This window comes from Populus alba, chromosome 7 (genome assembly GCF_005239225.2).
Source record: "Populus alba chromosome 7, ASM523922v2, whole genome shotgun sequence".
Classification (NCBI taxonomy): Eukaryota; Viridiplantae; Streptophyta; class Magnoliopsida; order Malpighiales; family Salicaceae; genus Populus; species Populus alba.
In genome coordinates this window covers 13198912-13225722 of record NC_133290.1, presented here as the reverse complement: position 1 = coordinate 13225722, position 26811 = coordinate 13198912, and the positions used below count along the sequence as shown (strand labels likewise).

The 26811-nt window shown below is 31.9% G+C and overlaps 3 protein-coding genes across 17 annotated transcripts; 1 reads left to right on the top strand and 2 right to left on the bottom strand.

Moving 5' to 3' along the window:
* Positions 1-5081: 5081 nt before the first annotated feature.
* Positions 5082-8056, bottom strand: LOC118040292 (uncharacterized). Of its 14 annotated transcripts, none has more exons than XR_012170255.1 (7): positions 7910-8056; positions 7590-7803; positions 7368-7479; positions 7120-7186; positions 6856-7044; positions 6275-6665; positions 5082-6139 (listed from the first exon to the last, which is right to left on the bottom strand). XR_012170255.1 is itself a non-coding variant. In XM_073410284.1 (7 exons), exons 2-5 carry the CDS (start codon positions 7734-7736, stop codon positions 6990-6992), a joined length of 309 nt encoding a protein of 102 aa, XP_073266385.1. In that variant the 5' UTR covers positions 7737-7803; positions 7910-8056; the 3' UTR covers positions 5082-6139; positions 6275-6665; positions 6856-6989. The 14 variants fall into 14 exon arrangements, 2 of the variants coding, with proteins under 2 accessions (XP_073266385.1, XP_073266386.1); XR_012170257.1 differs by having other exon boundaries at positions 7405-7479; XM_073410284.1 differs by having other exon boundaries at positions 7120-7187; positions 7441-7479.
* LOC140955758 (uncharacterized) lies at positions 5354-6614 on the top strand. The gene is made up of 2 exons (XM_073410283.1): positions 5354-6099; positions 6288-6614. The coding sequence occupies exons 1-2, from the start codon at positions 5354-5356 to the stop codon at positions 6376-6378; spliced, it is 837 nt and encodes a 278-aa protein (XP_073266384.1). The 3' UTR covers positions 6379-6614.
* A 13379-nt stretch (positions 8057-21435) lies between the features above and the next one.
* On the bottom strand, positions 21436-26799 carry LOC118040293 (protein trichome birefringence-like 14). Of its 2 annotated transcripts, XM_035047182.2 has the most exons (6): positions 26527-26799; positions 25901-25946; positions 25646-25804; positions 23920-24123; positions 22783-22978; positions 21436-22669 (listed from the first exon to the last, which is right to left on the bottom strand). In XM_035047182.2, the coding sequence occupies exons 3-6, from the start codon at positions 25800-25802 to the stop codon at positions 21841-21843; spliced, it is 1386 nt and encodes a 461-aa protein (XP_034903073.1). In that variant the 5' UTR covers positions 25803-25804; positions 25901-25946; positions 26527-26799; the 3' UTR covers positions 21436-21840. The 2 variants fall into 2 exon arrangements, with proteins under 2 accessions (XP_034903073.1, XP_034903072.1); XM_035047181.2 differs by having other exon boundaries at positions 25646-25946; positions 26527-26798.
* Between the last annotated feature and the right edge of the window lie 12 nt (positions 26800-26811).

The window sequence follows — 26811 nt, the reverse complement described above, 5'->3', positions numbered from 1 at the left end:
TCATGTTTTTATATATTTTAATGATAAAAATAAAATGAAAAATAAATTATTAATATGATTGATCGAGAATAAATTTTTAAAAATATTTCAGACAAAGAAAACATTAACAAGCATGATGGAATTTATGAGTAAATCAATTAGGAAGTCCAAGAATGAAGCAAAGTGAAGATTTGGAATAAATGTTTATTTTAGTGCTTAAATATAAATGTTTATATCTTACTTGATAGGACAATTAAAATGATCTTACACACTTCACTCTGCATATATTAAAAGACTTATAATAAAATTTAAAATAGACAGTTCTAAGATTTCATCTAAGTTAATATGATAAATCAAGAATACTGCATGAACCGGTCGATCATTTAGTGTTACCAAATGAACTGGTCGACTACTTATTCATCAGTGATGAACACCTAAGAATTTTGTAAGAACAAGTCAACTAATTTGCTAGACTAATCTGAACCGGTCTACTATTTTAGCTATCAAAGCAATAATATCAACTATAAACGACTTGTTTTTCTTAGAAATATATGTGTAGCTTGTATAATTGCATAATTAGGTATAAAATCCGAACATGTATCATATACAAGTTATTCTAAGAGCAAAACAACTTTAAAATCATTAATCATTAATCATACTCTAATTTGTGATATTAAATCTTCATATTCTAATATAAAAATATTCAATCACATTTCACTATAATTAAACACATTTAAATCCTATAAATGCTACCTAATGAGTTATGAAGATATTATAACTTCAATTATATTATCCACTTTGGTAAGAGAGTTTTTTAAAAAACAAAATTATTCTTGTAAATCTTTGAGAGTTAGATATAAACTTTTGTATTGGTGAAGGAATTTCACCACATAAAAAATCTTAAAGATGACATATTTTGAAGTGGAAAAAGTCTTAAAAGAGTTTCTTCGAGTGGTGTAAAAAGTTTGATATGGATTTATTAAATGGATATTATACTTTTAAACTTGAACTAGTGAAAGAAATATTCAAGTATAGTTTGATACTTAAGATGTGGATATAGGTTTGGTTAAACTATGTTGAAAACGAGTTTGCAAATTCTCTCTATTGTCTCTTTACTTTAAGTACTTTAATTATATTATTAGTTATTATATTTATTAAAAGTAATTTGTATTAATTGTCAAAATTAGCAATACACTTAATTCACCTCTTTTAGGTGTTAAGTTATCTTATTCCTTAAACAACATTAATGTATAACTATTTGTATATATCATGCTAATTATAAGCCTAAATCCTTCTACAAAAATGAATTCTTATTAAGAATTAATATAGAATATAACTATCATTATGATTTTTAAATTAGAGAAAATCTCATAAAATCTTAACAATTACTATTAATAAAAATAATTATATAAAAACTTATGCGATACGTGTCCTTGTCAATATAAAGTTACTAGAAAATCATGACCTAAGTTATGTATACAAGTTGGATGAGTCTTTATTGTAATACGTAAAATCTCTGGTAATATTATTAGAAAACTTTTCACATATTTTCTATATTTTTGTGTGGGAAATGAAAATATTTGATATTATAACAGTAATTATTATTTTTCTTAATTATATATGTATTAGTGTGCGACTATTTGTATATATCATACTAGTTATAGACCTAAATCCTTATAGAAAAATGAATTCTTATTAAGAATTATATAAAATCCAACCAGCATTAGGATTTTAAAATTTTAAAAAAAAAATCTTATAAAAATATTAATAATTACTATTAATAAAAATAATTATATAAAAAATTAGTTGATGTGTGTCATTGTTAATATGAAGTAACTAAAGGATCAAGATCTAAGTTGGATATACTGGATGGATGAGTTTCTATTGTAGGAGGTAAAATCTCCGTTAATATTATTAGAAAAAAATTTGATATATTTTCTATATTTCTTGTGTGGGAATTGAAAATATTTGATATTATACCTGTAATTTATCTTTGTATTAGTGTGTGACTGCATGTTTGTATATATTGTGTTAGTTAGAGACCTAAATCCTTCTAGTATTAGGATTCTTAAATTAAAAAATAAATCTTATAAAATCTTAATAATTGCTATTAATAAAAATAATTACATAAAAAAGTTATGCGATACATGTAATTATTAATATGAAGTAATCAGAAGATGATAATATATCGATCTTTGTTGGGTATTCAAATTGGATGAGTCCTTATGGTAGTAGGTAAAATCTCTTGTAATATATAGTATTAGGAAAATTTCGATACGGTTGCTATATATTTTTGTGTGAGAAAAGGAAATAATTGATATTATAACTGTAATTAAATTTTCTTTCCGTATATCTTTGTATTGGTGTTTTCCTGTTTGTGTATATATATATATGAACCATAAAATGTTAAATTAAACAATATACTTTTCTTTTCCACTCCTGAGTAACAAACAAGATGAATGCAATCATCGCCACCATAGCTACACTCTTGAGTCTAATATTTCAACAATGCTATATTGCACGAGCAAAGGGACCAGTCACCTTCGTTGTTGGAGATGATTTGGGCTGGACTCTGGATGGTTACCCGGAATCGTGGACTCTAGGGAAGAAATTTTATGCTGGAGACATATTAGGTATGTCGGGTGTGTTTGGATATGTGATAGCGTTTATAATTTAAAGTATTTTTTATTTAAAAATGTATTAAAATATTATATTTTTTATTTTTTAAAAAGTTATTTTTGATATCGACACATCAGAAACGATATGAAAATATAAAAATACAATTAATTTTAAGTAAAAATATTAAATTTTAAGAGAATGTAATTCAAACCACGTTTCCAAACCCGATCTTAAGCATAATTATATCCATGTCTGTTTTTACATAAGAAATTAATTTAGTGCAGACTTTGAGACTTGTTGATGCTCCTAAAGCTTGTTCATACACCAATATATTTGTTATTTATTTTTGTGGCTATACATATATATATATTTTGCAGAATTCAAGTATGATACTGAAGACGCCAACGTCGTTGTGGTGGATAAAAAAGATCATGATGATTGCTCAGTCTCAGACACGTCAGTGTTTTATAGCTCAGGAGATGATAAAATCCAACTTCAATTTGGAGCTAATTACTTCATATGCAGTTGGCCACTTAACCAATGTCAAATGGGAATGAAGGTGGCCATTAATGCCACTGCACCACCACCCTCACTGCTAGTTCACTGAAGAATATGCTTTCATGGAGTATTCATTTAAATAAATTCGATTCTTCGATTGTGTTACGCCGCTTGGTTTTTTTTTTTTTTTTAATTTAAAACAAGTTTGAGATTTACCAATGAAAGAAAAACATATGGAAATTAATTAGATGTGACTTGGTTTTTTTGACGGGTCTAAAAACAACTTCAATAACATATAAAAATATAGTTTGACTCCAAATAAATATTTCAAATGAGATTTTTTTTTGTGAATATTGAGATGACAACATGTTAGATCGATTCGGTTCAACCCAGATTAACCTGCTAATCTGCATATTGAATCATGAGACTATGATAAACCTATAAAAATAAAATCAAAATAAATTAAGAAGCTCAATTTCCAATAAACTCAATATTAAAAATAAAATTGAAAAAAAAAATCAATAAAAAAAGGCCCTAGAAAAATGACCCGAGTCAACCTAAGTTAACTTACTAAACTCACAACCTAGGTTATTGGATCGAAATAACATAATAGAAAGCAAACTAAAACAAATTACGAAGCCAAATTCTCAATCAACCTAGTGTTGAAAAATGAAATTGAAAAGAAAAATCAATTAAAAAAAAACACAAAAAATAACTTGAGTCAACCAAGATTAACTCGTCAAACTCGGGACTCAAGTCATTAGACAGGGATAACCTTATAGAAAGCAAATCAAGACAAAAACATGAAGCCTGATTCTTAATCAACCCAAAATTAAATGATGAAAATGAGAAGAAAAAAAATCAATTAAAAAAAACTCAAATCAACTAAGTTAACTCGTCAAACTTGTAATTCGAGTCATGAGCCTCAAATAACTTCATTATAAATAAATGGAAAAAAAATTATGAAAACTTAATATCCAATAAACTTAACGTTAAAAGATGAAATTAAAGCTAGAAAACAAAAAACATAGATGATAATATATATATATTTTAAAACAAAAAAACATAAATTTTTATTTTAAATTATTTTTTTGATAATTTTAGATTATTTTAATGTATTAATATTAAAAATATTTGTTAAAAAATAAATATTATTTTTATATATTTTTAAATAAAAAATATTTTAAAAAATGATCATTATCATACTAATAAATGCTTCAAACATCATCCTGACGACTTGTTCTGCTGGTGTGATACCGTCATCCAGGTTCGTGCATGTATCATAAAACAAGTAGATAAATGTCTTATTTGTTATCGAAAATAGTCTTAAACTTCTTCTCTGTTTCCTGGAAAATATGTGGCACTGAATTCAAATGATATATTTAAAAAATAAATAAATAGTTCTTTGTTAAGAAATTAAGTAGTTCATTCTAGGCCCTCGTTGTTTCTCTCTTCGACGTCATTAGGGTAATCTTCCTTTGAATTCATGGATAAGAACATGGACAGCCACAAAAATAAAAGTCAATAGTTGTCTTCCATGTTAACAAAGATTTTGGACACCTTCGAGAAAGATAACGTAGATCATGCAAATATTGTCTTCCATTCCAGGATCATGATGTCTTGTTTGTTTTTATATTTTAAAAATTAATTTTTTTTATTTTTTATTTTAAATTAATGTTTTTTAGTATTTTTAGATAATTTTTGATGTATTGATGTAAAATAATTTTTAAAAAAATAAATAAAATATTATTTTAATAAAAAAAAACTTTAAAAAATAACACTAATTATCATCCAAACCGTAGACTCTTGTGTTATTTTGTTAGGGAGCTTTTTGTGTTTGGACAGATGCATGAATCTCTATGTCCGTATTAGACCTACGCACACGGTAGTTTTACATACAAGGATGGACATCACTTTTATCTCAAAATATAGAGGGTTGGGTCATGGATTTATTTTATATATAAATATCACTTTTTTTTCATTCCTTTTCAATATAAAATAATTATGATTCACATACTCACCTAATAAATTACAACTTAAAATTAGAAAATGACAAAATCAAGATAGATGTTTACTCATTGTAAATTTTCTCAAGAAGATTTTGAACAAGACGTGTAGAAAAATAGGAAGCCAGTCACATCTCATCCCATTTGAGACGGCAAGACTTTAGCCCCTATAGAAAGTGTAGAAAATAAGAATACTGTCCTTTATAAATCCTCTTCATTTTCTTATTTTCTCAACATTCATCCTCGAGGCCATGCTTGATCACTGCAATCATCTCCCTTATTTGAATCCTGAGTACAAAATGCACGGCAATGACAACGGAGATGTAGACTTTGTTTTCTGGGGTGCAAGTGAAACACAATATTATGGTGATAGAGGATGTCGTGACGTAGGGTTTCAAGCACAGTTTCAAGAAGACTTTGTTGATTACTCATCACCCTTGAGAGAAACTGATGTGTCAAAAAAAGTTAGAAATGAATCCTCCCCTTTATCCCCCGATAGCCATCATTACAGTAGTATTTCGCCAAGGTCACAGTTACAAGTGATGGCAGAAGGTAGGAAGAAGCTCATGGAGATGGTTCATAGCATGCCAGAGTGTGGTTATGAACTATCGTTGAAGGATATTGTTGATGAGAAGCGGATTTCAGAAAAGGCACAGGAGGAGATGGCGATACAAAGAACAAGTTCTGATTTAAAGATTGAGGCTCAAATCATCACAAAACAAAAGACGAAGAAGACGAAGAGTTTTAGCAAGACAGGTGATGTTTCAAGAAATGGAAGTACGGAAAAGGAAACTTTCTTGATCAAGATGTTCATTCCAACTTCTCTCAGTTTCAAGATTAGATCAGACAACACGAGAAATGACACAGTAGTTCCTCCAAGGTCATCGATGGAACTAACTGATAACCGCGCAGACAAGGAGTGGTGGGTCAAAAGGATTTTGTTTACAAAAGTGGGTAGGAAAAGTGGGAGCAGCAGCAGGAACAGCAGCACAAGCAGGTATTTCTTGGGTTCTGTTAAATTTTAACATTTGAATGGTCTGCAATGGAAAATTCATCTTTTCAGGATCTATTTCCATGTATTGATAATTCTGTCATCTGATTTTCTTTCTTGATTACTGAAATTCATCAGACTGTTAAATTGGAGTACTAAAATCAGATTTTGAATTTCTTACTTGGATTGTGCAGGTATGATGACGACATGGATGCCTTGCCAAGCTGCTGGCCTATCTTCTGCACAAAGAAAAGCAAAAGTACTAAACTCAAAGCACGCGTCTGAAGATTTTCGCAATGGTATCAGTATTAGCCGTAAAATAAGAAATGAAAAAAGCAAGAGAAATTATTCTGGGATGGTTCTTCAGTGCATATATTTAGAACAGAGTCTTGCCTCTTGCAGATATCAATTTATCTCTTACAACTTACTTTATAGTCTTGTAGATAGGAGCCACTCTTCCATGTAAAATCACTCCTATAATAGATTATACTCAAGAAGCTTGGCCTTCTACCTTCTAGTTCTTTAGATGCTTTTTGATATTTCATCTGATTTCAACAGTTTTGTTTCTTAACCTGAAGGAGAATAGCACATGCTTGGAAACAGAAAAGGGCAAATTGACGATGTGTAAGGTCACATCAACCCATAGCAGCATTTGTATAAACAAGAGGTTAAAAGAACACACACACCAAATACTAAGTTACAAATCTGATGGAGGCATTGCATTTTCTAATGAGAAATACAAAACTGACATCCATTTGTTACCTGATCAGTAACCCTAAGATAATACTCCTTGTACTTAAACTGACTTCTTTGCTTGGTATATTATATGTGAATCATAATTCTAATCTGAAATCTTTAATTCCAAAACATATTGAAACAAACTGTCAAATTGACTTCTAGTTATTCTCGTCATCTTCTGTATCCTGGAGTAAGGCACCCCTCACTTTTGCCCTGCTCAAACACTGTAAGTTTAGATGTTGGAAACACAGGCTCATATGGTGAATCACACTAATGATGCTGAAGTACCTGTGAAATTCTGACACTACACGATTAGTAACTTTCGTTGAGGCAGGATCTCGTCCTGCTAGCTTGTCTGTTGTAAAGCAGGGGAGGGCAGGAGTAAGCAAACCACACAAAAAAGAAGAAGAAGAAGAAGAAGCTCTGCAGCATGTAAGAAATGCTTGGCTGAAAAATCACTTCACTTCACCATATATCTTCATTTACTATTTAGAAATTGGAATCAAAATGCATTAAAGTTCAACAACATGAGTCACCATCCGAATCCGAAAGTTTCTCAAGAACAAGCTTTACATCATCAGATTTAAAAGAAGAAGCAAGTTACTCAACAAGCTCAGTCCAAGACCCTCCAATTCCAATGCAATCCCTCTGCATTGCCCCCATTAAAAAAAAAAAATTACAAACTTTAAAACCCAAATTTCATAAAATAAAAAACCCATGATTATAATAATAATTAAAAAAAAAAAAAACACACTAACCAAGTCATCAAGCTGCATAACCGATTTAGGATCCTCAAAAGTATTGGAATGGTAATCAGTTACTTGAATTTTGAGGTGGTTGTAGTCAGGAGCAAATATACGCATCAAGCAATCAAACCCGAACCCGGATTTGAATTCTTTGACCATTCTATTCTGGGTTCATCAAAAATGGGTTCAAATTCTTCAAAGCCCCCCCCCCCATCATCATTTACTTCTGTGGAAAGCAGAGAGAGAGCTCAAAGTAAGAATTTCTTTTTTTCTTGGAAACTTAACAAGTTTCTAAAATTTTTTAATTTAAGAAGGAATGAAGGAAAATTTACCTTAGAGTAATAAATAAAGAGACTTTTATTTCCTGGGAATACTTGATTTTCTTGGTAACCAAACAAGCTAGTACTAGTAGAGTTGAATTTTCATGTTGTGTTTAGGGAGCTCACTACTTGAGCGAACCTAACATTTTTTACAGTAAATCGAAATTTATATCGAACACGAAATATTTCGATTTTGAATAATTTAATATTCGGTTAGAAATACTTGTAAGGCCCAATTTAATTTCATCGGTCTTTACGGCCCAAATATATATATTTTAATCCCACAACAAAGAGTCCGTCATAAATGTGTCCATTTAATTAGTTCAATTCCATGCCCCGTCCAAAAAACTTGTACACTTCTCTGGGAACCAAAACTCAAGTGTATTGTGGATTCTAACAGTATGATTTTATCTATCTTTTTAATATATTTTTTATTTAGTGATTTTTTTTCAAATTCATTTTTGATATTATATTAGTTTGAAATTTGATTTTATAATTTTTTTTTATGAAATTACTATTGTGTTAAAAAACTATTTTAACTTGATTTTGTAAAAACAATTTGTTTTATTGCTTGCAAAAACAAAAGATAGATAAATTTGACCAAAATAAAAGAATATAGGGTTTTTCTTTTGTGGCTGCTATTTGAAATGCACCTTAATAGCATTTTCAGCCTAAAGAATTTGGCAACAATCCTTTGTGATCTTTTTTTAGTTTGAAGGTTTAATAATTTAATCCATAACTTTATTTTTTTTTAATTTTTCAATCATTGATTTGAGAGATAAAAAAAAAATTAGTTGAAAAACTGTGAAGAAAAAAAAAAATTGTCAATTAGCTATATTCTCTTTGCCTAAAGAATTTAGTGAAAAAAATTGTCTACCCATAAAAAGATCATACTTGTATCAACAAATTCAAGAAGTTTTATTTGAGTTTTTTTTTTTCTCGCTGAAAAAAATATATCGAGGTTGAGAGAATTCCCTCCTAGTTTGATGTGTTTTAGATAATTAAGAAGTGTTTTAAGTTGATGTATTGGTTTATTGATATTATAAGGATGTTTTTAGATGAAATTAGGTTTAAAATTATATTTTTAAGTAAAAAAATATCAACACAATTTTTTCATCACCTTTTTAGGAGATAAAAACTAAGTAGATAATACATTGTTTATCTTGTCTTAAAAAAAAAAATAGTCCAAGATAAAAAAAAAAAAAAAAAAAAAAGGCAAGGTGTGGATCTGGCTTTGCAAATATGCTGCCCACCAAGCCTAAACGCTGTCCTTTTTTTTACTTTATTTTATAAAAGAAATAAAATATATGTGTGTGTGTGTTAGGGGGGTTGAGGTGGGCTGGGTTGCCCGACCTCATATACATTTAATTTTTACTTTATTTTTTTTTATAAGATAATGACTTTTTTTCTTTTGCCAACGACATCAGTCATTCTTTTTTTTCCATCCTACACGATATTTGTTTCTTTTAACCTTATTAGATCACTTTTATTGTATATATTTATTTTTATTATTATTTAATTAAATATAAAATTAATTTTAAAAAATAAAATTATTAAACATAATTGATAAATGGCTCATGTTATGAGATAATATAACTTGATCTATATCTATTATATTTCTCAACTTCTTAACTTAATTTTTAATTAGCACTAACAATTCTTTTTTGTATCTATGGTAGATACACGATTATCAATATATTTAATTAAATATATGCATCATCTTTTCAATTTATAATTATTTTTTGTATTTAAAAAACATGTTGTTGGGAACACTTGCACATTAAAATTAGTTAGTTGATCTGTACTTTGCTAGAGATCTAACTATTTTTTTTAACATAACAAATTAAATGTGTATATTGTTAAATTGTATCCTTGATATAAAAAAAAATATATATATAGATAGAAAATCAGTCCATCATAAGCGTCACAATTTAACAATATGAAATAATTTTTTTTATAATTTAACGACTCTTTTGTTTAAAGAGAATAATTTTTGCTCAAAGTAAAATGCAAGGATATATATCCACGTGATTACTTTAGGATTGAATATGCAAAGTTCATCATATTAATAGCTTTTAATATTTTGACTACGACAGAAAACTGATATAAATTTATTCTTATTAAATTAATATTCCAACAAGATCAAATTATGGAAGCTGTGGCGCAGGTGCTAGGATGTTTCATTGATATGTCATTGTCTACTTGTCAACGTATCTCATTTTTTTTATTCGAGTAATTACTTATAATTATTTTTCAAATAATTTTTCATGTTAAATATATATTAATAATATTTTTTTATTTTTTAAAATATAATTTTTAATATCAGCATATCAAAATAATCTAAAAATATTAAAAATATATTAATTTGAAATTAATAAAAAATATATAAAAAAAAATTAATTTTTTTAAAAAATAATTTTAAAACGTAAAACAAATAGACCCGTCTTCTTTCTTCTTTTGTCACCCCCCCCCCCCCTACATTCTATAAGTCATATTCACAAGTCATGGGCCATGGCAATTGAACTTAAGTCTTACCCGTGCTCGGCTAGTGAGGAAACAAGCCTACCTCTTTTGGGGAAAGTCATTGAATGCCTGTTGGCTGTTGCTATCTTAGATTCTTGTAATTTAATGATGCCCCACACGCCTAATCAATGCAACTTCAACGCGTTCTTTTCATTTATAACCTTACTTTAATTTTATTCGGGAGGTGTAACATTGTTGGATTTTCTATTTATAATTTCATTTTAATAATTAATTTAATAATCTAAACGTTTATAAATCATATATCATAATCTTATATCATAAATTAAATTTTTGTGATTTTTTAACTGGATATTAGAATCATGAATTAGAATCCTATTATTTTTATTTTTTTTCTAATTAAAATTAAAATTTATATAAAATTATGTTGTGTAAATTTTAAGTTTAAATTATTAAGATGATTATGATGATTTTTTGATAATATAAAAATTTTTTTATTAATTTAAATCTTTTGCAAATCTATACAGGGCAGGTGAATATTATATATTTTAAATATGTTAATCCTTTTTTTATTACTATGAAAAGAAAAATGCTAAGAAAAGTATAGCTTAGACGCTACAGTAATTAATTTAGAGAATAAAATGATGTTTATGATCTGGATAATTTATGGACATGACCATAATAAGTGATCGGGTTAAACAATTTATCTTGTTAAATAATATATCATAGTTTTAAGATCCGATCTAGTGATTGGCCTGGTCCAAGATCCAGATTTCTGGTGTTGATCGGGTCATTGAGTCTTGATCGGGTCAATTTTTTTTTTAAAAAAATCAAAACGACATCGTTTTAGTAAAAAAAAAATAAATAAAAAGTCAATGATTTTAAGACCGGGTCATGACTAGGTCACCGGGTCAACCTGTCGGGTCAGGCAGGTTACATCGGGTTTTTCCTTCCCTTATTTTTTTCTTCAACCCGGTCCGGTTCCAGTCCTGAGTCAGCCGGGTCCCGGATCGATCTACCGAACCGGGCTGAATTTCAAAACTATGCAATATAATATATATATATATGAATTTCATAGATACGAAGGTAAACTTTTTGGTGATTAGAATTAGCGAAAATAATGATTTTCTTTCTCTACACCACAATTCAACAAGGGTCTCTCTTTACTCTCAGAAATCAAAGACTTGAGAATAATAAAAATAAAGCCGTGTACCATATTAAACGTTTCACAGCAACTTCAACACTCCACCTATTTTGGGCTTTGTTTTCACATAAGTCCCTTTTCTTTTAAATTCACCCTTAGTCAACAAATAAGAAGCAATTGGCTATTAATTTTGCAATTGAAGAACTTAGTCGATAAAACAAAAAGTTTGGAAACCGGAAAAAAAAAAAAAAAAAAAAAAAAAGGTCTTCACCGGCGAGATTGAAGTCTTTTTTCTTTTTGTTAAATAGAAATGTTTCGGTACCTTTCTTTTTATATGGTTGTATTATCCATTTTCAAGTATTTTTTTCCCCTTCCGTTACAAAGCCGTCGCAAATGCTAGTGTAGGCTAGCCATGGTGCAAGTGCACGGGTTGTTCCCTACATTCTTAGAACAGACACGAAAAGAAAACTTTCTATAAACTCATGAAAAAAAGATTATTTGACTTAAATACATCGGAAAGTTGAAGAGGAATACCGGCGGCTAGCTTTGGGGACACCAAGTAGGATGGATAAAAGGAAAGCTAACAAGACCTTAACACTAGCAATCATAAGAGTATTGCAGATTCAATATTTCTTTACATGATTCAGTATACTGGGGGGGAGAGAGAGAGAGCTAGAGAGAGAGAGAGAGAGAGAGAGAGAGAGCAAGATAAAGAAGGTGGCAACTAAGAGGGATCATTGGTATTGCAGAAGAGACGAGTAAGGCTTGTACAATGCTTCACCTTTTTCACGAAACAAGCAAAAATATGCCGCTTGATTTGCCCTCTAATCGGTGGGATCAGTTTCTTATTTTTGCCTCCTCTTTTGGGCGCCACCACTTCAAGTTGGCTTGATCCTGGAGCCGGGGCAGCCATCTTCTTATAATTATCGGTCAGTCGTCACTCACTGGAGCTCAGAAAACGGCGAGAAGTTAATGCCGGGCACCGGCAATGAGGAACAAAACAAGAAGAGCCAGAGAGGGAGGAGGGCTATAGATATCAAGGTCAAGTTTCTTCTTGTTTATGATGTTTCATGCATTAGAGTTTACTTTCTTATATACAGAGAGGCTGTTGCCGTGACAAAAAAGTTCTGCCATTGAGATGGCGAAAGCTAAGAATTTTCCAAAAGAGAAACAAACAAAGAGAGAAATTGCAGGGGAAGTGTAGGTGGACCTGATCAATGCTTTGACAATTTTTGAAGGTCTTCCGGTGTTCACACCACAAGTATCTGAGCAGAAAGATTTTCCAAATTAAACAATGATTTTGTTCCTAGGAAACGTAGCGTAGTAGTAAAGGGCTTGAAATCTGAACAGTAAGTCTTCAGTTCGAGTCAGGACGTGTACTTCTTGTAAGATCCTGAGACAACCAGGATTTTATTCACTCATCTAAATTCATAAAAGTGAGGTTTTCTCGAATCCAAAAATAAAAGTCTATTTCACATGTTTTCTAGATAATAAAGAAAAAATTATATTAAATTTTCTTTAATTGCCCATCTCATACTTTAAGTATGTACATTCAGAAAATTTAATAAATAATATACTTTAAATGGATATATATCAATTATAACACAATATTGATCAAGATTAAATCATTCATTCAAAGAATATATTTAAATATTTATGAGAATAGGAACTGATCGTGACTAATCTAGCTTTAATTTATTTTATAGGTCAAAGATATATACAAAGTACAATTTTATGAGAATATTTTAAATTAATCTCCATGCTTCAGATGACCCATCCATGCTAAATGGAAGGATTTATGAGAATTCTATTTTGCTGTTACCTGCCATTTGGAGAAATAGTTTTTAGTACAAGTAAACACCTTCTGTTTAGCATTAAACATGGGCCATCTATCTGTCAAACAAATACCCATCACATTAAGTCCTCCCTTCTGTGTTAGGCCCATTAGTATGAAAGGCCCATTTTCCCATTGGAGACTCTAAGACGATGCCTTTTCTCCCTTTAACACTTTCCTGGTTTCCTAGACTTTGATTTGTCCACATTATTACAATAGCAATATTATCAAAATTCAAATTTTCATTTTATTGACATAAATCACTCGTGTAAAGAAGAATACTGTAGTGTTTAATTACTCTATTAAAATTTAAAAAATAAATATAACTAAGATAGAGGAGACATGTTCTCTAATCTTTCATATTTTAAAAAGATATAAATTTATTTAAAAATTATTCTAGCGATAAATTTATTTTATGTTTCTATCTTTATCCCTTTAATCAAACATGTTTAAGATAGAAGAGACATGTCTCCAATTTCCTAAATTATTTTAAATAAAATAAATAATAATTAAAAAAAATAAGAATTAAATATGAAAGAAAAACAAATTAAAAGGTTGTTTTGAAAATCTAGAGAGTCATGCCCCAAAATCGTGGAGGTGAGAGGAAAAAAAAAACATCATCGATATCAAACTGGAAGCTTGTAAGCTATACATGTTGCCTAGGGGTGGAGGGTATGCCGGGATGATCCCAAGATGCCGAGGGAAGCTGTCTTTGGCAACCAGAATCTATTGCACGTGCCCCTGAACACACATAGCGGTAGCCTCTTTTGGTTTTTAAATAATATTTTATATTTATTAAAATATCAAATCGTCCCTCAACCAACTTGATTATAACTAAAAAATCATGAAAATACAAAAAACCCCTTGAATTCATGTTAATATTTTTTTGCTTTTAAAATAATTTAGTCATTTTATTATACTTTAAAAATTAAAGACTCAAAACAGCTTCTAGAAACCTGTTAAATAAATTTTTCTTTAAATGTAATTTAGTCATTTTTTTATGTTTTAAAAATATAAAAGACCGAGTTATCTCTAATTAATCTAATCATAACTAATGATCCTTAAAAAAAAATCATATTATACCCAATAACCAATCCATTGATTTTTTTCTTGGGATGGATAAAAAATCATTATATTATTACAATAAGTAATAAATCCTCTTACAACGACGAACAATGTTTTTCTCTCCCGAATTAGCTTTTGTTAATATTGCAGTGAATATTGTTATTAATCCTGGGTATCTTACTGCAAACTGCAACAACCACAACTTGTGACAGAAATCTTGTGAGGCAATAGAATTTCATCTACATATGTTAGCAAAAGAAATACCGAAGATTAAGAACACTAATTATGCATGAAAAATGCATAACGCTTTCAAACGTCAAAACAAAACTTTCCTCTCATAACTTCCGAGCTCTAGCACTCATTTAAAAATAATTCTACTTGTTCATCATCTGCACTATCTTGTCATCTCTCAATCTGCAACAAAACTTTGCACACGAGAATAACAAGCTTGCATCATGACGAAACTGCAAACCATCTAGCTAGCTGAGCTCGGATGGATGACTACACTTGCCCAAAAGAAACTTCAGGGAATTTTGGCTCCCAAGCTTGATGTTCTTCATGAAGCAAGCAAGTATTCGACGCTTTATTTGTCCTCTAACGGGAGGAAGCAACCTCTGGTTCCTACGGTTTTTCTTGCCTGCAGCTTCAAGCTTATTTGATCCTAGAGCCATTGTTGCACCCACCTTCTTGTTCACACCAGATATTAAACTTCTGGGAACTAAAGCGAGGAATCAGAGAGGGAAGTGGGGGGAATCTGCGAGGTACCAGAGGCAACGATGGAGATACCTTCAAGTTTGTTTAATCTGTAAAAATGGCAGCATGGGGTTGCTCTATATAAGGAGCGTGGAGTTACTATTTGCACGCGTCTTCAAGTTATCGTTCCCGAAGGTAGTCTCTTTGTTTCTTTCTGGATCTTAAAATATAGTTTCCCAACATTTCAAGCACAGTTCATTGAACATGTGGGCTTTTCAACCCAGCTTGTCCTCCCAGGCCTTATTTAATATTTTTTTAATTGTCATCCACCCTTCATTTTTTAAATAAGTTGGTAGGCAACACGTTACTTTCCTTTGTGTGGAATTTGGCAACTAGAGATTGTTGGAAAAATAGGGTATCGATCATTTTCATCAAAAACACATTAAATATTTTTTCAAAAAACCAAGAAATGATAAATAAATAAAAATCATAATCAACTTGAATCCAAAAAAAAAAAAATCATTGCTAAAAGTCTTAGGACCTGTTTGGAAGTGCTTTTCAAAAACACTTTTGAAAAAATTTAAATTTTTTTTATTTTTTTAGCTTTAAAATAATATGTTTTTGATGTTCTGATCTCAAAAATGATTTTTAAAAAATAAAAAAATATTATTGGCATGCTTTTCTAAGTGAAAAGCACTTTAAAAAATAACAGTAACCATACTCCCAAACACCCTCTCAGAATGAGGGACAAAAGAGCAAACAAACAGGAAATAAGGTAAGAAAAAAAACAATCTAAATATTATGGTTAAACCCGTCAAACTTAAAATTTAGATTATAAACTTAATTAATCACGTTGATAAAAAAAATCAAAATAATAAAAAAAAAAAACCCGCTTCATTACCTTGAATGCTAGCAGTCTGAACATGTCCATCCATGAGGTATTAAGGCTCCGTTTGTTTGTAGGAAAGTGGTTTCTTTTTGGAAAATAAATTCCGAGGAAAGTGAATTCCTGGAAAGTGATTTTCGAGAAAGTATTTTTCAATATTTGGCAGTGTTATGGAAAATGAACTGGAAAACACTTTCCAGTGTTTGGTTGTGTTATGGAAAATGAACTGAAAAATAATTTATTAATAAATTAATTTTTTTCAAGTTTATCTAATATATATAAAATATTTAATCACTTACAATAAAAAAAATAAAATCTAAAAAGTATTTATAATGATGATTTTTTTTTTATTATATCCTATATTCATACATAGCTTATTAAAATAATGAGGAACAAATCTTACAAATTAAAAAGTTGAATGAGAATGAAATTGAAAAAAAAATATATAATTTCATAAATTATCTCAAATAAAATAAATAATAATCAAAATAATAGAGATCAAATCTAAAAAATTTTAAAAAAAAATAAAAGATGAAGAAATTAAAATAATAATAATCAACATTTCATAAATTATTTCAAATAAAATAAGTAAAAAATCAAAAGAATGAGGACCAAATTTGATAGATAAAATTTTTTAATAAAAATATGATAAGGAAAAAGCAAATAGCAATTATAAAAATAAGGACCAAAGTTAATATAAAAATAAAATTTTAAGAGATGAAATTGAAAAATAAATATTCAAAATAATATATATATATATATATATATATATATATATATATATATATATATATATCAATCAAAAGTTTGAGGATTAAATTTAATATAATCAGCAAATAATAATATTTCTAAATTTTTCACAACTTCCGGAAAGTGTTTTTCCCCCAAATTTTTCAGGAAAACACTTTCCTGAAAACCAAGCCAAATTTTTCTTTTACTGGAAAGTGTTTTCCATTGACCAAATTTCCTACTGGCAAACAAACACAAGAAAGTTTGGAAAGTGATTTCTCGGAAACCACTTTCCGGAAAACAAACACAGCTAAAGGGAAAACACTTTCCTGAAAACCAAGTCAAATTTTTCTTTGACTGAAATTGACTAGAAAGTGTTCTCCATTGACCGGAAAGTAGGGCTGAGCATTTTCGGTTCGGTCCGGTTTTGGACCAAAATAAACAACCAAACCGAATTTTTTTTTTTTTTAGTTTTGGAACCGAACCGAACCGAAAACCAGTTCAAACCGATTAATTTCGGTTCGGTTCGGTTTTTTCCCCTTCCAAACCGGTTCAAACCGAAACAGTGCCAAAATTCCTGTTGTTCATTTGTCCAAGGAAAACTTCGAGCCTGGCTCTAGTTCCTAACTGGCGGCTTGCAATGATATCCGGCGAGCACTTGAGGAATACAGCTTCTTTGAAGTAGTATACAGCGAACCTTCAATGAAATTTTACAGGGAAATTATATCGGTGCTAGAGGAATTGTTCAACCTCCCTGATGAAACAAAAACCAGAAATACACATCCTAGATCTGCCACGGTTACATGGGGAAAATCTCTGGCCCGATGGAAATGAAAGATTCTGGTAAAAGTGAGAGACAGAGAAGGGAGAGGGTGGGGGCGGGGGAGAAAGGGAGAGGGTGAAAGTGAGGGACAGAGAAGGGAGAGGGTGGGGCAGGGGGAGAAAGGGAGAGGGTGAAAGTAAGGGACAGAGAAGGGAGAGGGTTGGGGGCGGGGAGAAAGGGAAGGGGGGGGGCGGCTAGGTTTAGAAAATGTTTATATTTATACTGTTTTTTTTTTTAAGTGTTGGGTGACCGAACCGGTTCGGTTCGGTTCGGTTCAATCGGTTTCAGATTTTAGAAACCGATACCGAACCGAACCGGAATTTTTTTGTGATTTTTTAATCGGTTAATTCGGTTTTTTTTTTCGGTTCGGTTTTTTCGGTTATTTTTTTTCCGGTTTTCTCGGTTTAATCGGTTTATCGGTTTTTTTGCTCACCCCTACCGGAAAGTATTTTTCGTTGAATAGAAAGTGTTTTCCGTTGACCGGAAAGTCCGGAAAATGTTTTCCGTTGACCAACTTTTCTAATGACAAACAAACACAGGAAAATTTAGAAAATGGTTTTCCAGAAACTACTTTCCAGGAAACAAACATGACCTAACTTAAATGGCCGGTGAGGTTTTTTGAAAAGTGAGTACTTATATGAGTTTTGAAAAGGTTAAGAAAAATTTATGATTCATGAAGTAGAAAAATCCTAAATGGACCCCAACGACTGTTTAAATTTCGGCAGGGCAGTGAGAAATAAAGAATGGTCTACATTTACATCACTCACCGGCGAGATTGAAGTTTTGATAACATAAGACAAGACAATATAATTAGCAGTCATTCTTTTTAATTATGATTAATTAAAATTAAATAATATTCTAAAAGGTGTGGGAAAATTACTTAGCTTTTTCATGTCTTTTACTTTCCCCATCTTTAATAATTTACTTATTATTATATTATATTATATAACTATTTTTTTTAAGTTTTAAAATTGGTGTATGATCACTTTTTAACGATGAAGCTCGTCAAGTTTGTTGTGATAAATTTTATTCAAAAAGGAGAAATGAAAAATAAAAACGGTAGGGTGTGATCATGGAGGGTTTTGCAAAAATAAAGTAAAAACGTGTGTAACGATGTATCAACAGTTGTAATTTTGAAATGAGTTTGGTAGCAAACCTTGAATGTAACCTGTTTCTTTGGTCGCACTAGTGTAAATAAGAGGCATTGCTGCTTTCTTTTTGCTTAGTGGGGAGGAGAATATGTGTGGTCTTCTAAGTACATTGAATTCGGATTTCGTTTTTATTGATATTTTACAGTTAATTAAATTACCAAATGTAAATTGTAATGTTTTTAAATAAAATAGAGTAAAAAACAAAACAAAACTCTAAAACAGTTAGGGTGATTTTTCATTTAATAAATATCAATTATTTATTATTTATAAAACCCATATTTTACTGCTAATTAATTGACATATCAATTTGTATAAAATTCTAGTATGAAAAATATATTTATATATTATTTTCCTTGTCCAATCTTGGCAATGTCTCAAAACAACAAATTTTCCGCAGTGATTTATGCCTAACCACTTCATACTTGAAAATCAATGTCGCCACAGTATTCCTTTTATACCTCTTTTTTTTCCCTCTTGAAGTATCGGGTCCGGTACATTAAATTTTGCACCACCAAATTCCTCAATTGACTAGAAATAATTATTTTCAGTTCAATTTAATTTTTATTAAAAAAATAATTAAAAGCGGTTTTTTTATTGAATTGTTATAATTTTCTTAAAGGATATCATACGAAAAAAGTATAAATTCTAGAATTAATATAATTTTCTTAAGATAATGAATTGCTGTCGGGCATGGAGGAACATAAATACAAGGAGAAGAGTAATAAAAATCAACAGAATGCAAGTGGGGTGACATCTCATATAGATGTTTCTTGTTCAATGTATTGCTCCTGTCTTAATTGACTTTGGCTGGCAAACTAGGTCTCCTCTTTTATTGACAGAAGACTCGGAGATTCTCTCGAACAAAAATGGAAAATGATATGGTGGGGGCGTTGTACAAACTCCTCCTTTTTGTATTGATTGAGAGTTCATCTTTTTTTTTTTTTTATTTTGTTCTGTGAACATCTCTTCGATGTGTGCAGGTGTTCAAGAAAATGGATTGCAAATCTGGGAATTGAGCAAGGTTATCTTCATTCTCCAGTCCTCTCATGCTTTCTGAGCCCCTCATGAATATCTTTTTTTGGATTCGAGAAAATTTCACCCTTCAAGAAATGTATTTTATGAATTCAAGTAAGTAAATAAAATTTCGGCTGTCCTAGACTCTTACAAGAGATGTACATTTTAATTCAAACTCGAAACTTGTTGTGCAAATCTCAAGCTCTTTACCACCACACCACGCCCCGGACCCTCGTGAATCTCACATCCGACAAAATGAGAAATCATGCTCTCTTAACCAAAACCAAGTTTCATCAAAGCATGAAATCGAGCTTCGAAAGTTCGAGTACGTGGGAAGGTATGACTTTTTTTGGATTCGAGAAAACTTCACCCTTCAAAAAATGTATTTTATGAATCCAAGTAAGTAAATAAAATTTCGGTTGTCCTAGACTCTTACAAGAGGTGTACATACTAATTCAAATTCTAATTTAAACTCGAAACTTGTTGTGCAGATCTCAAGCTTTTTACCACCACACCACGCCCCGGATCCTCGTGAATCTCACATCCAACAAAATGAGAAATCATGCTCTCTTGACCAAAACCAAGTTTCATCAAAGCATGAAATCGAGCTTCGAAAGTTCGAGTACATGGGAAGGTACGACTTCTGCTAAATTAGATGTCTTTCCCATTACGCGCTTGGTAGGGTAGCATCAATGCTCTCCTTACATGCAGATTATCTAGCCATCTTCCTTCACTTCAAATTAATTAACAAGTTTGACAAGTATAGCATGGCTTCGCAAAATCACAATAATTAATGTCGGAAAAGAGAAAATGGAGAGGAGGAGGATGAGAAGAAGGGTTTCGAGTTCAATGAACCAGTCATTTTCCGATGACTTTAATTAGTTATAGCCTTTGAGGTATTTAGCAAGCAAGTTCAATGTACAAATGTTGCTTTCTGTAGCTATTAAAATGAGTCACTTTTTCATACCATCTACTGTCAACATTTTCCACTTCATAACCCTTTTAAGGCTTGAACGCTAAAATCTATAAAAGAATCCAAGGATAAAACGCCAGATGCTAGCTCGGTCCAAGATAATTGGGCCATGCGTCTGGCCCAAAAAAAGAGCCCAAACATGCTTGGCCCTTTTTTGAAAGAAATAGGTGAGCCCAATTTTTTAATTAATCGGACGACACAGCGTCCTCCTAGTTCAAATTCCAGCTGGAAAGTCGAGTTTTTCGGTCCATTTGGAGAAAAATATTACACTATTCATCGATTGATAGTCTTTCTTCTCCCACACTGGGCAGGAAAATGACGCTTCGGCTTGTAACTTGGATGCTGGGTTCAATCAATCCTTTATTGAATTAATTTGTCTTTAAATTTCATCTCTTGACATTTTATATTTATATCAAATATGATTTTCATTGTTTTTATTGTTATTTATAGTTATTCTTATTCTTTTCTTGATTGAAATTTTTTTTCAATTTCATTATTTATGATGTGATTTTAACAACTTCACTTTGTTTTTCTAGTGCTTTGTTTTTTAGTATTTTTTTTTGTATTTCATTATTCTGTATTTTGATTCATGGATTGACCATCGTTACTTTTTTAATTTTTAAAAATACTAACAGTACTGGTCTTGATTTCATTCTTCTGTATTTTGATTCACGAGGAAAAATTATTTTCTGTTACTTGATCTAATTCAGATTTAAAAATTGTTGAACAGAATTCAATAAACATGTTTAATATAAGTATACCTGCGATACCAATTGCTATAAATGGTGAAAGGAATTCAATTTACACAAAAAGTCTCGCAGGTCCGTATGATAACTTGCATAACTACTACAGCTACATGGTTGAAACACAAATTGGGAGGCTGAATAAATCTTTTCCTGTATTGAGAATCGTGAATTTACTTACAGCATCCCTCGGAACATGTTAAGCTCCAGAACTTAGGGTTGAAAACTATTTCTTCGAGCTTTGCCAGGCTTATCTAGCAACTGCTGTGTTGATTCACCTGTCCTCTTCTAATCAATAAGATAGTTGTCACAAAATCGCCGTGTCAAAAAAAAATGTATTAGATCATAAAAAGTCTCTTATTGTTCTCTGCATTTGTCCATCTTTGTCTTAATTGGAGTGGCTGTGTCTATATCTGTGCAACAAGAAGTTCATTCCATGTGTCTGGAATGCCAGGCAAGCACCAATGCAAGCAATCATTTACACCTGCTGTTGCCTTAACACTGTACCTTGAGATGTGACCCTCGTCTCTTAGATCAGAGAGAGCAGTGATATCCAGAAGAGTGATGTTTGTACCTTTAACAGCAGCTGCAATAACTGGATCACTTGATTCATCCTGTGAGACTTCGCTCCCTCCGGTAAAGGGAGTGGTGTTGTCACAATTGCCCCCGGTGTTCCAGTCTCCGTTGCGGAAATGCCTTGGCGAGATGGTCCTGAAGAATGCCCTAAGTCGGGGATGAGAAGGGAGTTGTGAATCAAGCCACCTGGCAACACTATGCACTGTAAGATTCTTGGCATTCCCAACTGCCATGAGTCGTCTATCTTTAAGGGGTTTCCCGTTCACATACATCACCCAATGGTTCGCTGTAATCTTCCCTCTGTTCCAATGATGTCCTGTATTAAGAACTAACACATCAAACTGATGGAGGAATTGCCTCATGAAGGCTGGCACACGATCCAAATGCATAGCAACATCTGTGGCTTTGTCAGTGATGTTCAAAGGTTCTAAGTCAGCAAGGGTTGATGACCAGTAATACAAAATGGTGGTATTGGTGTTTGAAAACCGATAAGCCCAGCCATTAGGACGAATGGCTCCACGAGGTTTAAAAAGACCATATTCTTTGCCCACGTCTTCAACATCTGCCCTCCATTCTCCACCAGTGGCCATGCACATCAAAGATTGGAATTGTTGCCTGCCTAATGAATCTCCTATAAATGCAATTGTTTTGTCCTGCATCCTGGAAAGCAATAATAATCAGGGAACCGAACAAAGATGGCTCTGTTTGATGGTTTGGAGAACAAGAGCGTATGTTGTCCTTTCAGAATCAAAACAAGAAAAAATGAAACTGACCTTCTCAAGAAAGCAGATTTCTCGAACTCCAGCATTTTGCAGTTATCTGGCTGCCAACGATATCCTTCGAAGGAAAATTCTGTTCGCTGGGTTAGTCTACATGCCCACATTTCAGATAACCACTGTTTACATTCAAACCCAGAATACAAAGGCCGCCTGCTTTCTGCAACCCATCTACCCTTGGAATAATTGCAGTCTGCAAAGATGACAACATCCTTAAAATTCAGCCAGTCATAAGACTTTGGTGCATGCATAACTCGTAGCTGGTGCACAAAGATTAACAACAGATTTATAGTTTTCATAAACAAATAGGCGACTTAAAACTTCATGTGAAGTTACCTAGTCAACAGGTGTTGTTTTAAGCTTTCAATTTTTTTGCTGCCATTGATTTTTCTATTATCTATAGCAGGACAAGGTAACTAAATAATTCAGACCACACATTCAGGCCCTGCAATGCTTTTGATTTCTATAACTATTGCTGTAATATAAGGACCTTCCTTGCACTTTAACAGAACAAGGAAAAGTCTCCTAGTTTAACCCTCATACTAAATTACCCCACTTAGTTATTGTTCCCATGTTGAATACAATTGCTGTCGTAGGTTGATTATAGCTTCTAGCTTGACTATAACCAACAAAGTACAAATGCAAACCATAGTTGTAGCTGGCAAGTGATCATTACAAAAAACCCTGATAGCAAGGACATTGAGGACACAGTAAGTCATGCATTTTCATGTAATGTTCTAGGTCATGAAAACTGAACTAAATATTTGTTACATTGAACATGGCAAGCTGTTGACAAGTAGTGTTAATGAAAAGCAAGGTAGTTGAACCAATGAATTTTGACAAAAGGCATCTCTAGGGTTGGTAAAACAAAATTCAGAGGAAAGTACTGCCAAAAATATAATGAGTTTACTGTGGAGCAAAAACAAAAGGAGCACCACCCTCGTACTATTTAAGAAAGCACCCAAAACGATAAGGAAATGGTCCCCGAAAAAGTTATGTATATTTCTCATTCTAACTGAGCCAAATCAATAAGTTGAACAAGCATTTCAATCATCTGATTATAGAATGGAAGGCCCAGAGTTCCTAGAGTTATTATAAATAATGTTCTATGGTTGTAAATGAAAAGGATTCTACCTTTTATCTTAGAAGACGGTGTCCTATCTGCATCCCTATCTTCCAATTGAGGAGCAGATGAGTTGGTAAAATTTGAGGCGTCAAATTCTTTTTCTGGTATTTGTGATTCTCCTGAGCTTGTAGAATCAGAATCTGTTTCCTCAACATGCTTGTTTGGGGTCAAAGAATCAGAAGAGGAGCCTTTGAGGGTATCAACAACAAACTCTGAGCCAAAACAAGAGAAAAGAGAGTAAGTCAGCTGATAACCATGAAATAAAGTTAAGCCACATCATGATTTATTTGGTGTACACAAGAATTTGATGAACACTCATCACAGAAAAAATAAAAAATAACTCAACCAGCAAAATATATAATATAAATAAACTACACTTGGTTTTGAAGCCATTCTTCTTATGACCCAAAACAAAGCTTATCATCTGATCACTTATCTATTCCAATCCCGGCACCAAAGGCAAATATCAATAGAATAGGCCTAATACTATTCCAGTCACTTATTTATTCTACTTGGCACCATCCAGTCCAAGGATCTTAATTTTTTTGGAGAAAAAAAGATATATAAAGACAAAACGAATGGTTAAAAAGGAAGGCAATAAGGCATCCACCTAGATACAGCGAGAAAGAAAGAAAAATTAAGACAACAGATCTTACAACCCACTGAATATTAGCTAAGGAGACAATCCCTTTAAGCATTACCACATAAGAAATAGAAAAATGTTATCCCATAACATTTGCCTCAATAGAATGATCCTTCAAAAGATCTGGAGCTCTGTTCCATACAGCTGTAAACACAACACACCTCCACAAGGGCTTCCATCCTTCCTTTCTGAAACAAGGATGTTTCCAACAAAAACATTGCACTCCGAATGCAATAAACATTCTAGAGGCACTTCTCTGTTTCAGGAAGTTCAAGGGCAAACATCTTCCAGATTCCAAAAGGCATTGTAAGAGTTTGCCTGACATTAAAATTTTCCGTGGCTAAATTTCACCTCATTTAACTAACTGCATCCTCATCCTACCACATAAGTATATCTAGGCCAAAATCCTCCTTGACGCCAGATTATAAATAATCAAGAAAAGATACTGCAAAAGGGCACTTTCAGGAGTGTTATGGTAATGAACCTTATCCGTAGGTATGGTATGCCACAGTTAACTTGAGTCGTGTCCATATAAATGTAGATGAAATGCGATCTCTGTGAATTTAAATCATACAGAATGAAAGTGTTCTTACAAATTTGATTAAGGGTTTTGGAAATTTTCTAGCAAGTAAGAAAATGCAGAATGAACCTTACAAGGTTGATTCAGAGAAGTTCTCTGGGATGTTAAAGCAAAAACTTTCTATCAAAATCTTTACTCTGTTATTTTCTGTTATGTGGTATTTCAGTTATATAAGCACTTCAGAAAAATGAGAAATACTAGACAGGGACCAAACACAACTAGAGCAATAAGGTCAAAGTTGACATCCTAACTACCAACCATGTACCCTTCAAGATTTTTAGCAGAAAGGAGAGACCAAGTCTACACGCATCTAGAAGTTCTCTGATACCTCATCTTCATTATAGAGTTCCTATCTTCAGAAAAATTCAAAAAATAAAGTAATCAAGCAATTACGTTGCAAGGTCATACAATCAGGAATTTATGCTCTCTCTTTACACATCCTCGCCCACACCACACACACACAAACAAGTACGTGTATATATCCATGTGAACAGTGAAATGGGAAGCGAACCTGATGTATGAAAATTAAGTTGCTCTTGCGCTGACCACAAAGTAGTAGCAAAAGGATTCTTTTCCCACGTCCAGAAAAAAAAGGTTGTAAAAGTAAGGAAGAGCAGAGTAGCAGAAAAGTGTCTTCCCCTCAATCTATAACAATTTGCTCCTTTCATCTCTATTACACAACAAAGGGCAGATTTCAATGCATTACAAGCATTCCATGTGGTAGGTTAAAAATCAGCAACAGCGAAGAAGTTCAGAAAAGATCCACCTTAGGATACCCTCACACAGTATATTCGTCCTTCAAGAGGCTTCGGCTGCAAGGCAAGAAAAAATAAATAAATGATGGTTATGGTCATTCGTTCTCCGATGTTGTATGTTTTAGATAGGCCACCTCAAGAGCTACGCCATCGCACACAGTTTTTAGCTATATGACTTTCCACCCGGGTCTTATTAATCAAAAACAAGTTGAGCAAGTACATTTCAGTATCTCTTTGCTAAATATCAATTACTTGCTCTAAGATTTGACTATAAATTTTCATAGATCGCCCACTGAAAGACTAAAAACAAGCTCATTTACTATCACTAGAAATTTTCAAACTAACAAAAAAAACCATTTGAGTCCAAATAATTACACTTTAATTACCACGTTAATTCCCAAAAAAGAGGTCATGAATCAAGGTCCACAACTCCATTCAACAGGCATTATTATCATATACCATAAATTGAACGAAAACTGAAACTGAAACTTTACGTGTCTATATACTAAAAATTGAACGACCCAGAATTCTAATCGTCAAAACAAGAAAACTCAAAAAACCTTTGAAGGTAAGATTGGCATTACAGCAAGAAATTGAAGGACAGAAAGCAAATAAAAAAGAAAAAACAAGAACGAACCTGATGATATAATGACAAACGCAGAGAGAGTAAAATATTAAAGCCTCCTTCTCCTCTCTTCACTTCTCGTCCTTTCTCTTCTGCAATTGTATTCGTTCTTCCTATAAAAATGGCAAAACTTCTGGCATTCACAGATCTGCCAAACTGAACCTCAAATGCAGAGGGAGAGAAGCCCGCAACCAGACACAAAGAAGAGAGAGAGTTTATGGTTTTGGCCTAATTATGTTGTGTTAAAAAACTAGGGAGTTTTATGTCATTTTGTGAAACGCGGCGATCTCAGTGACT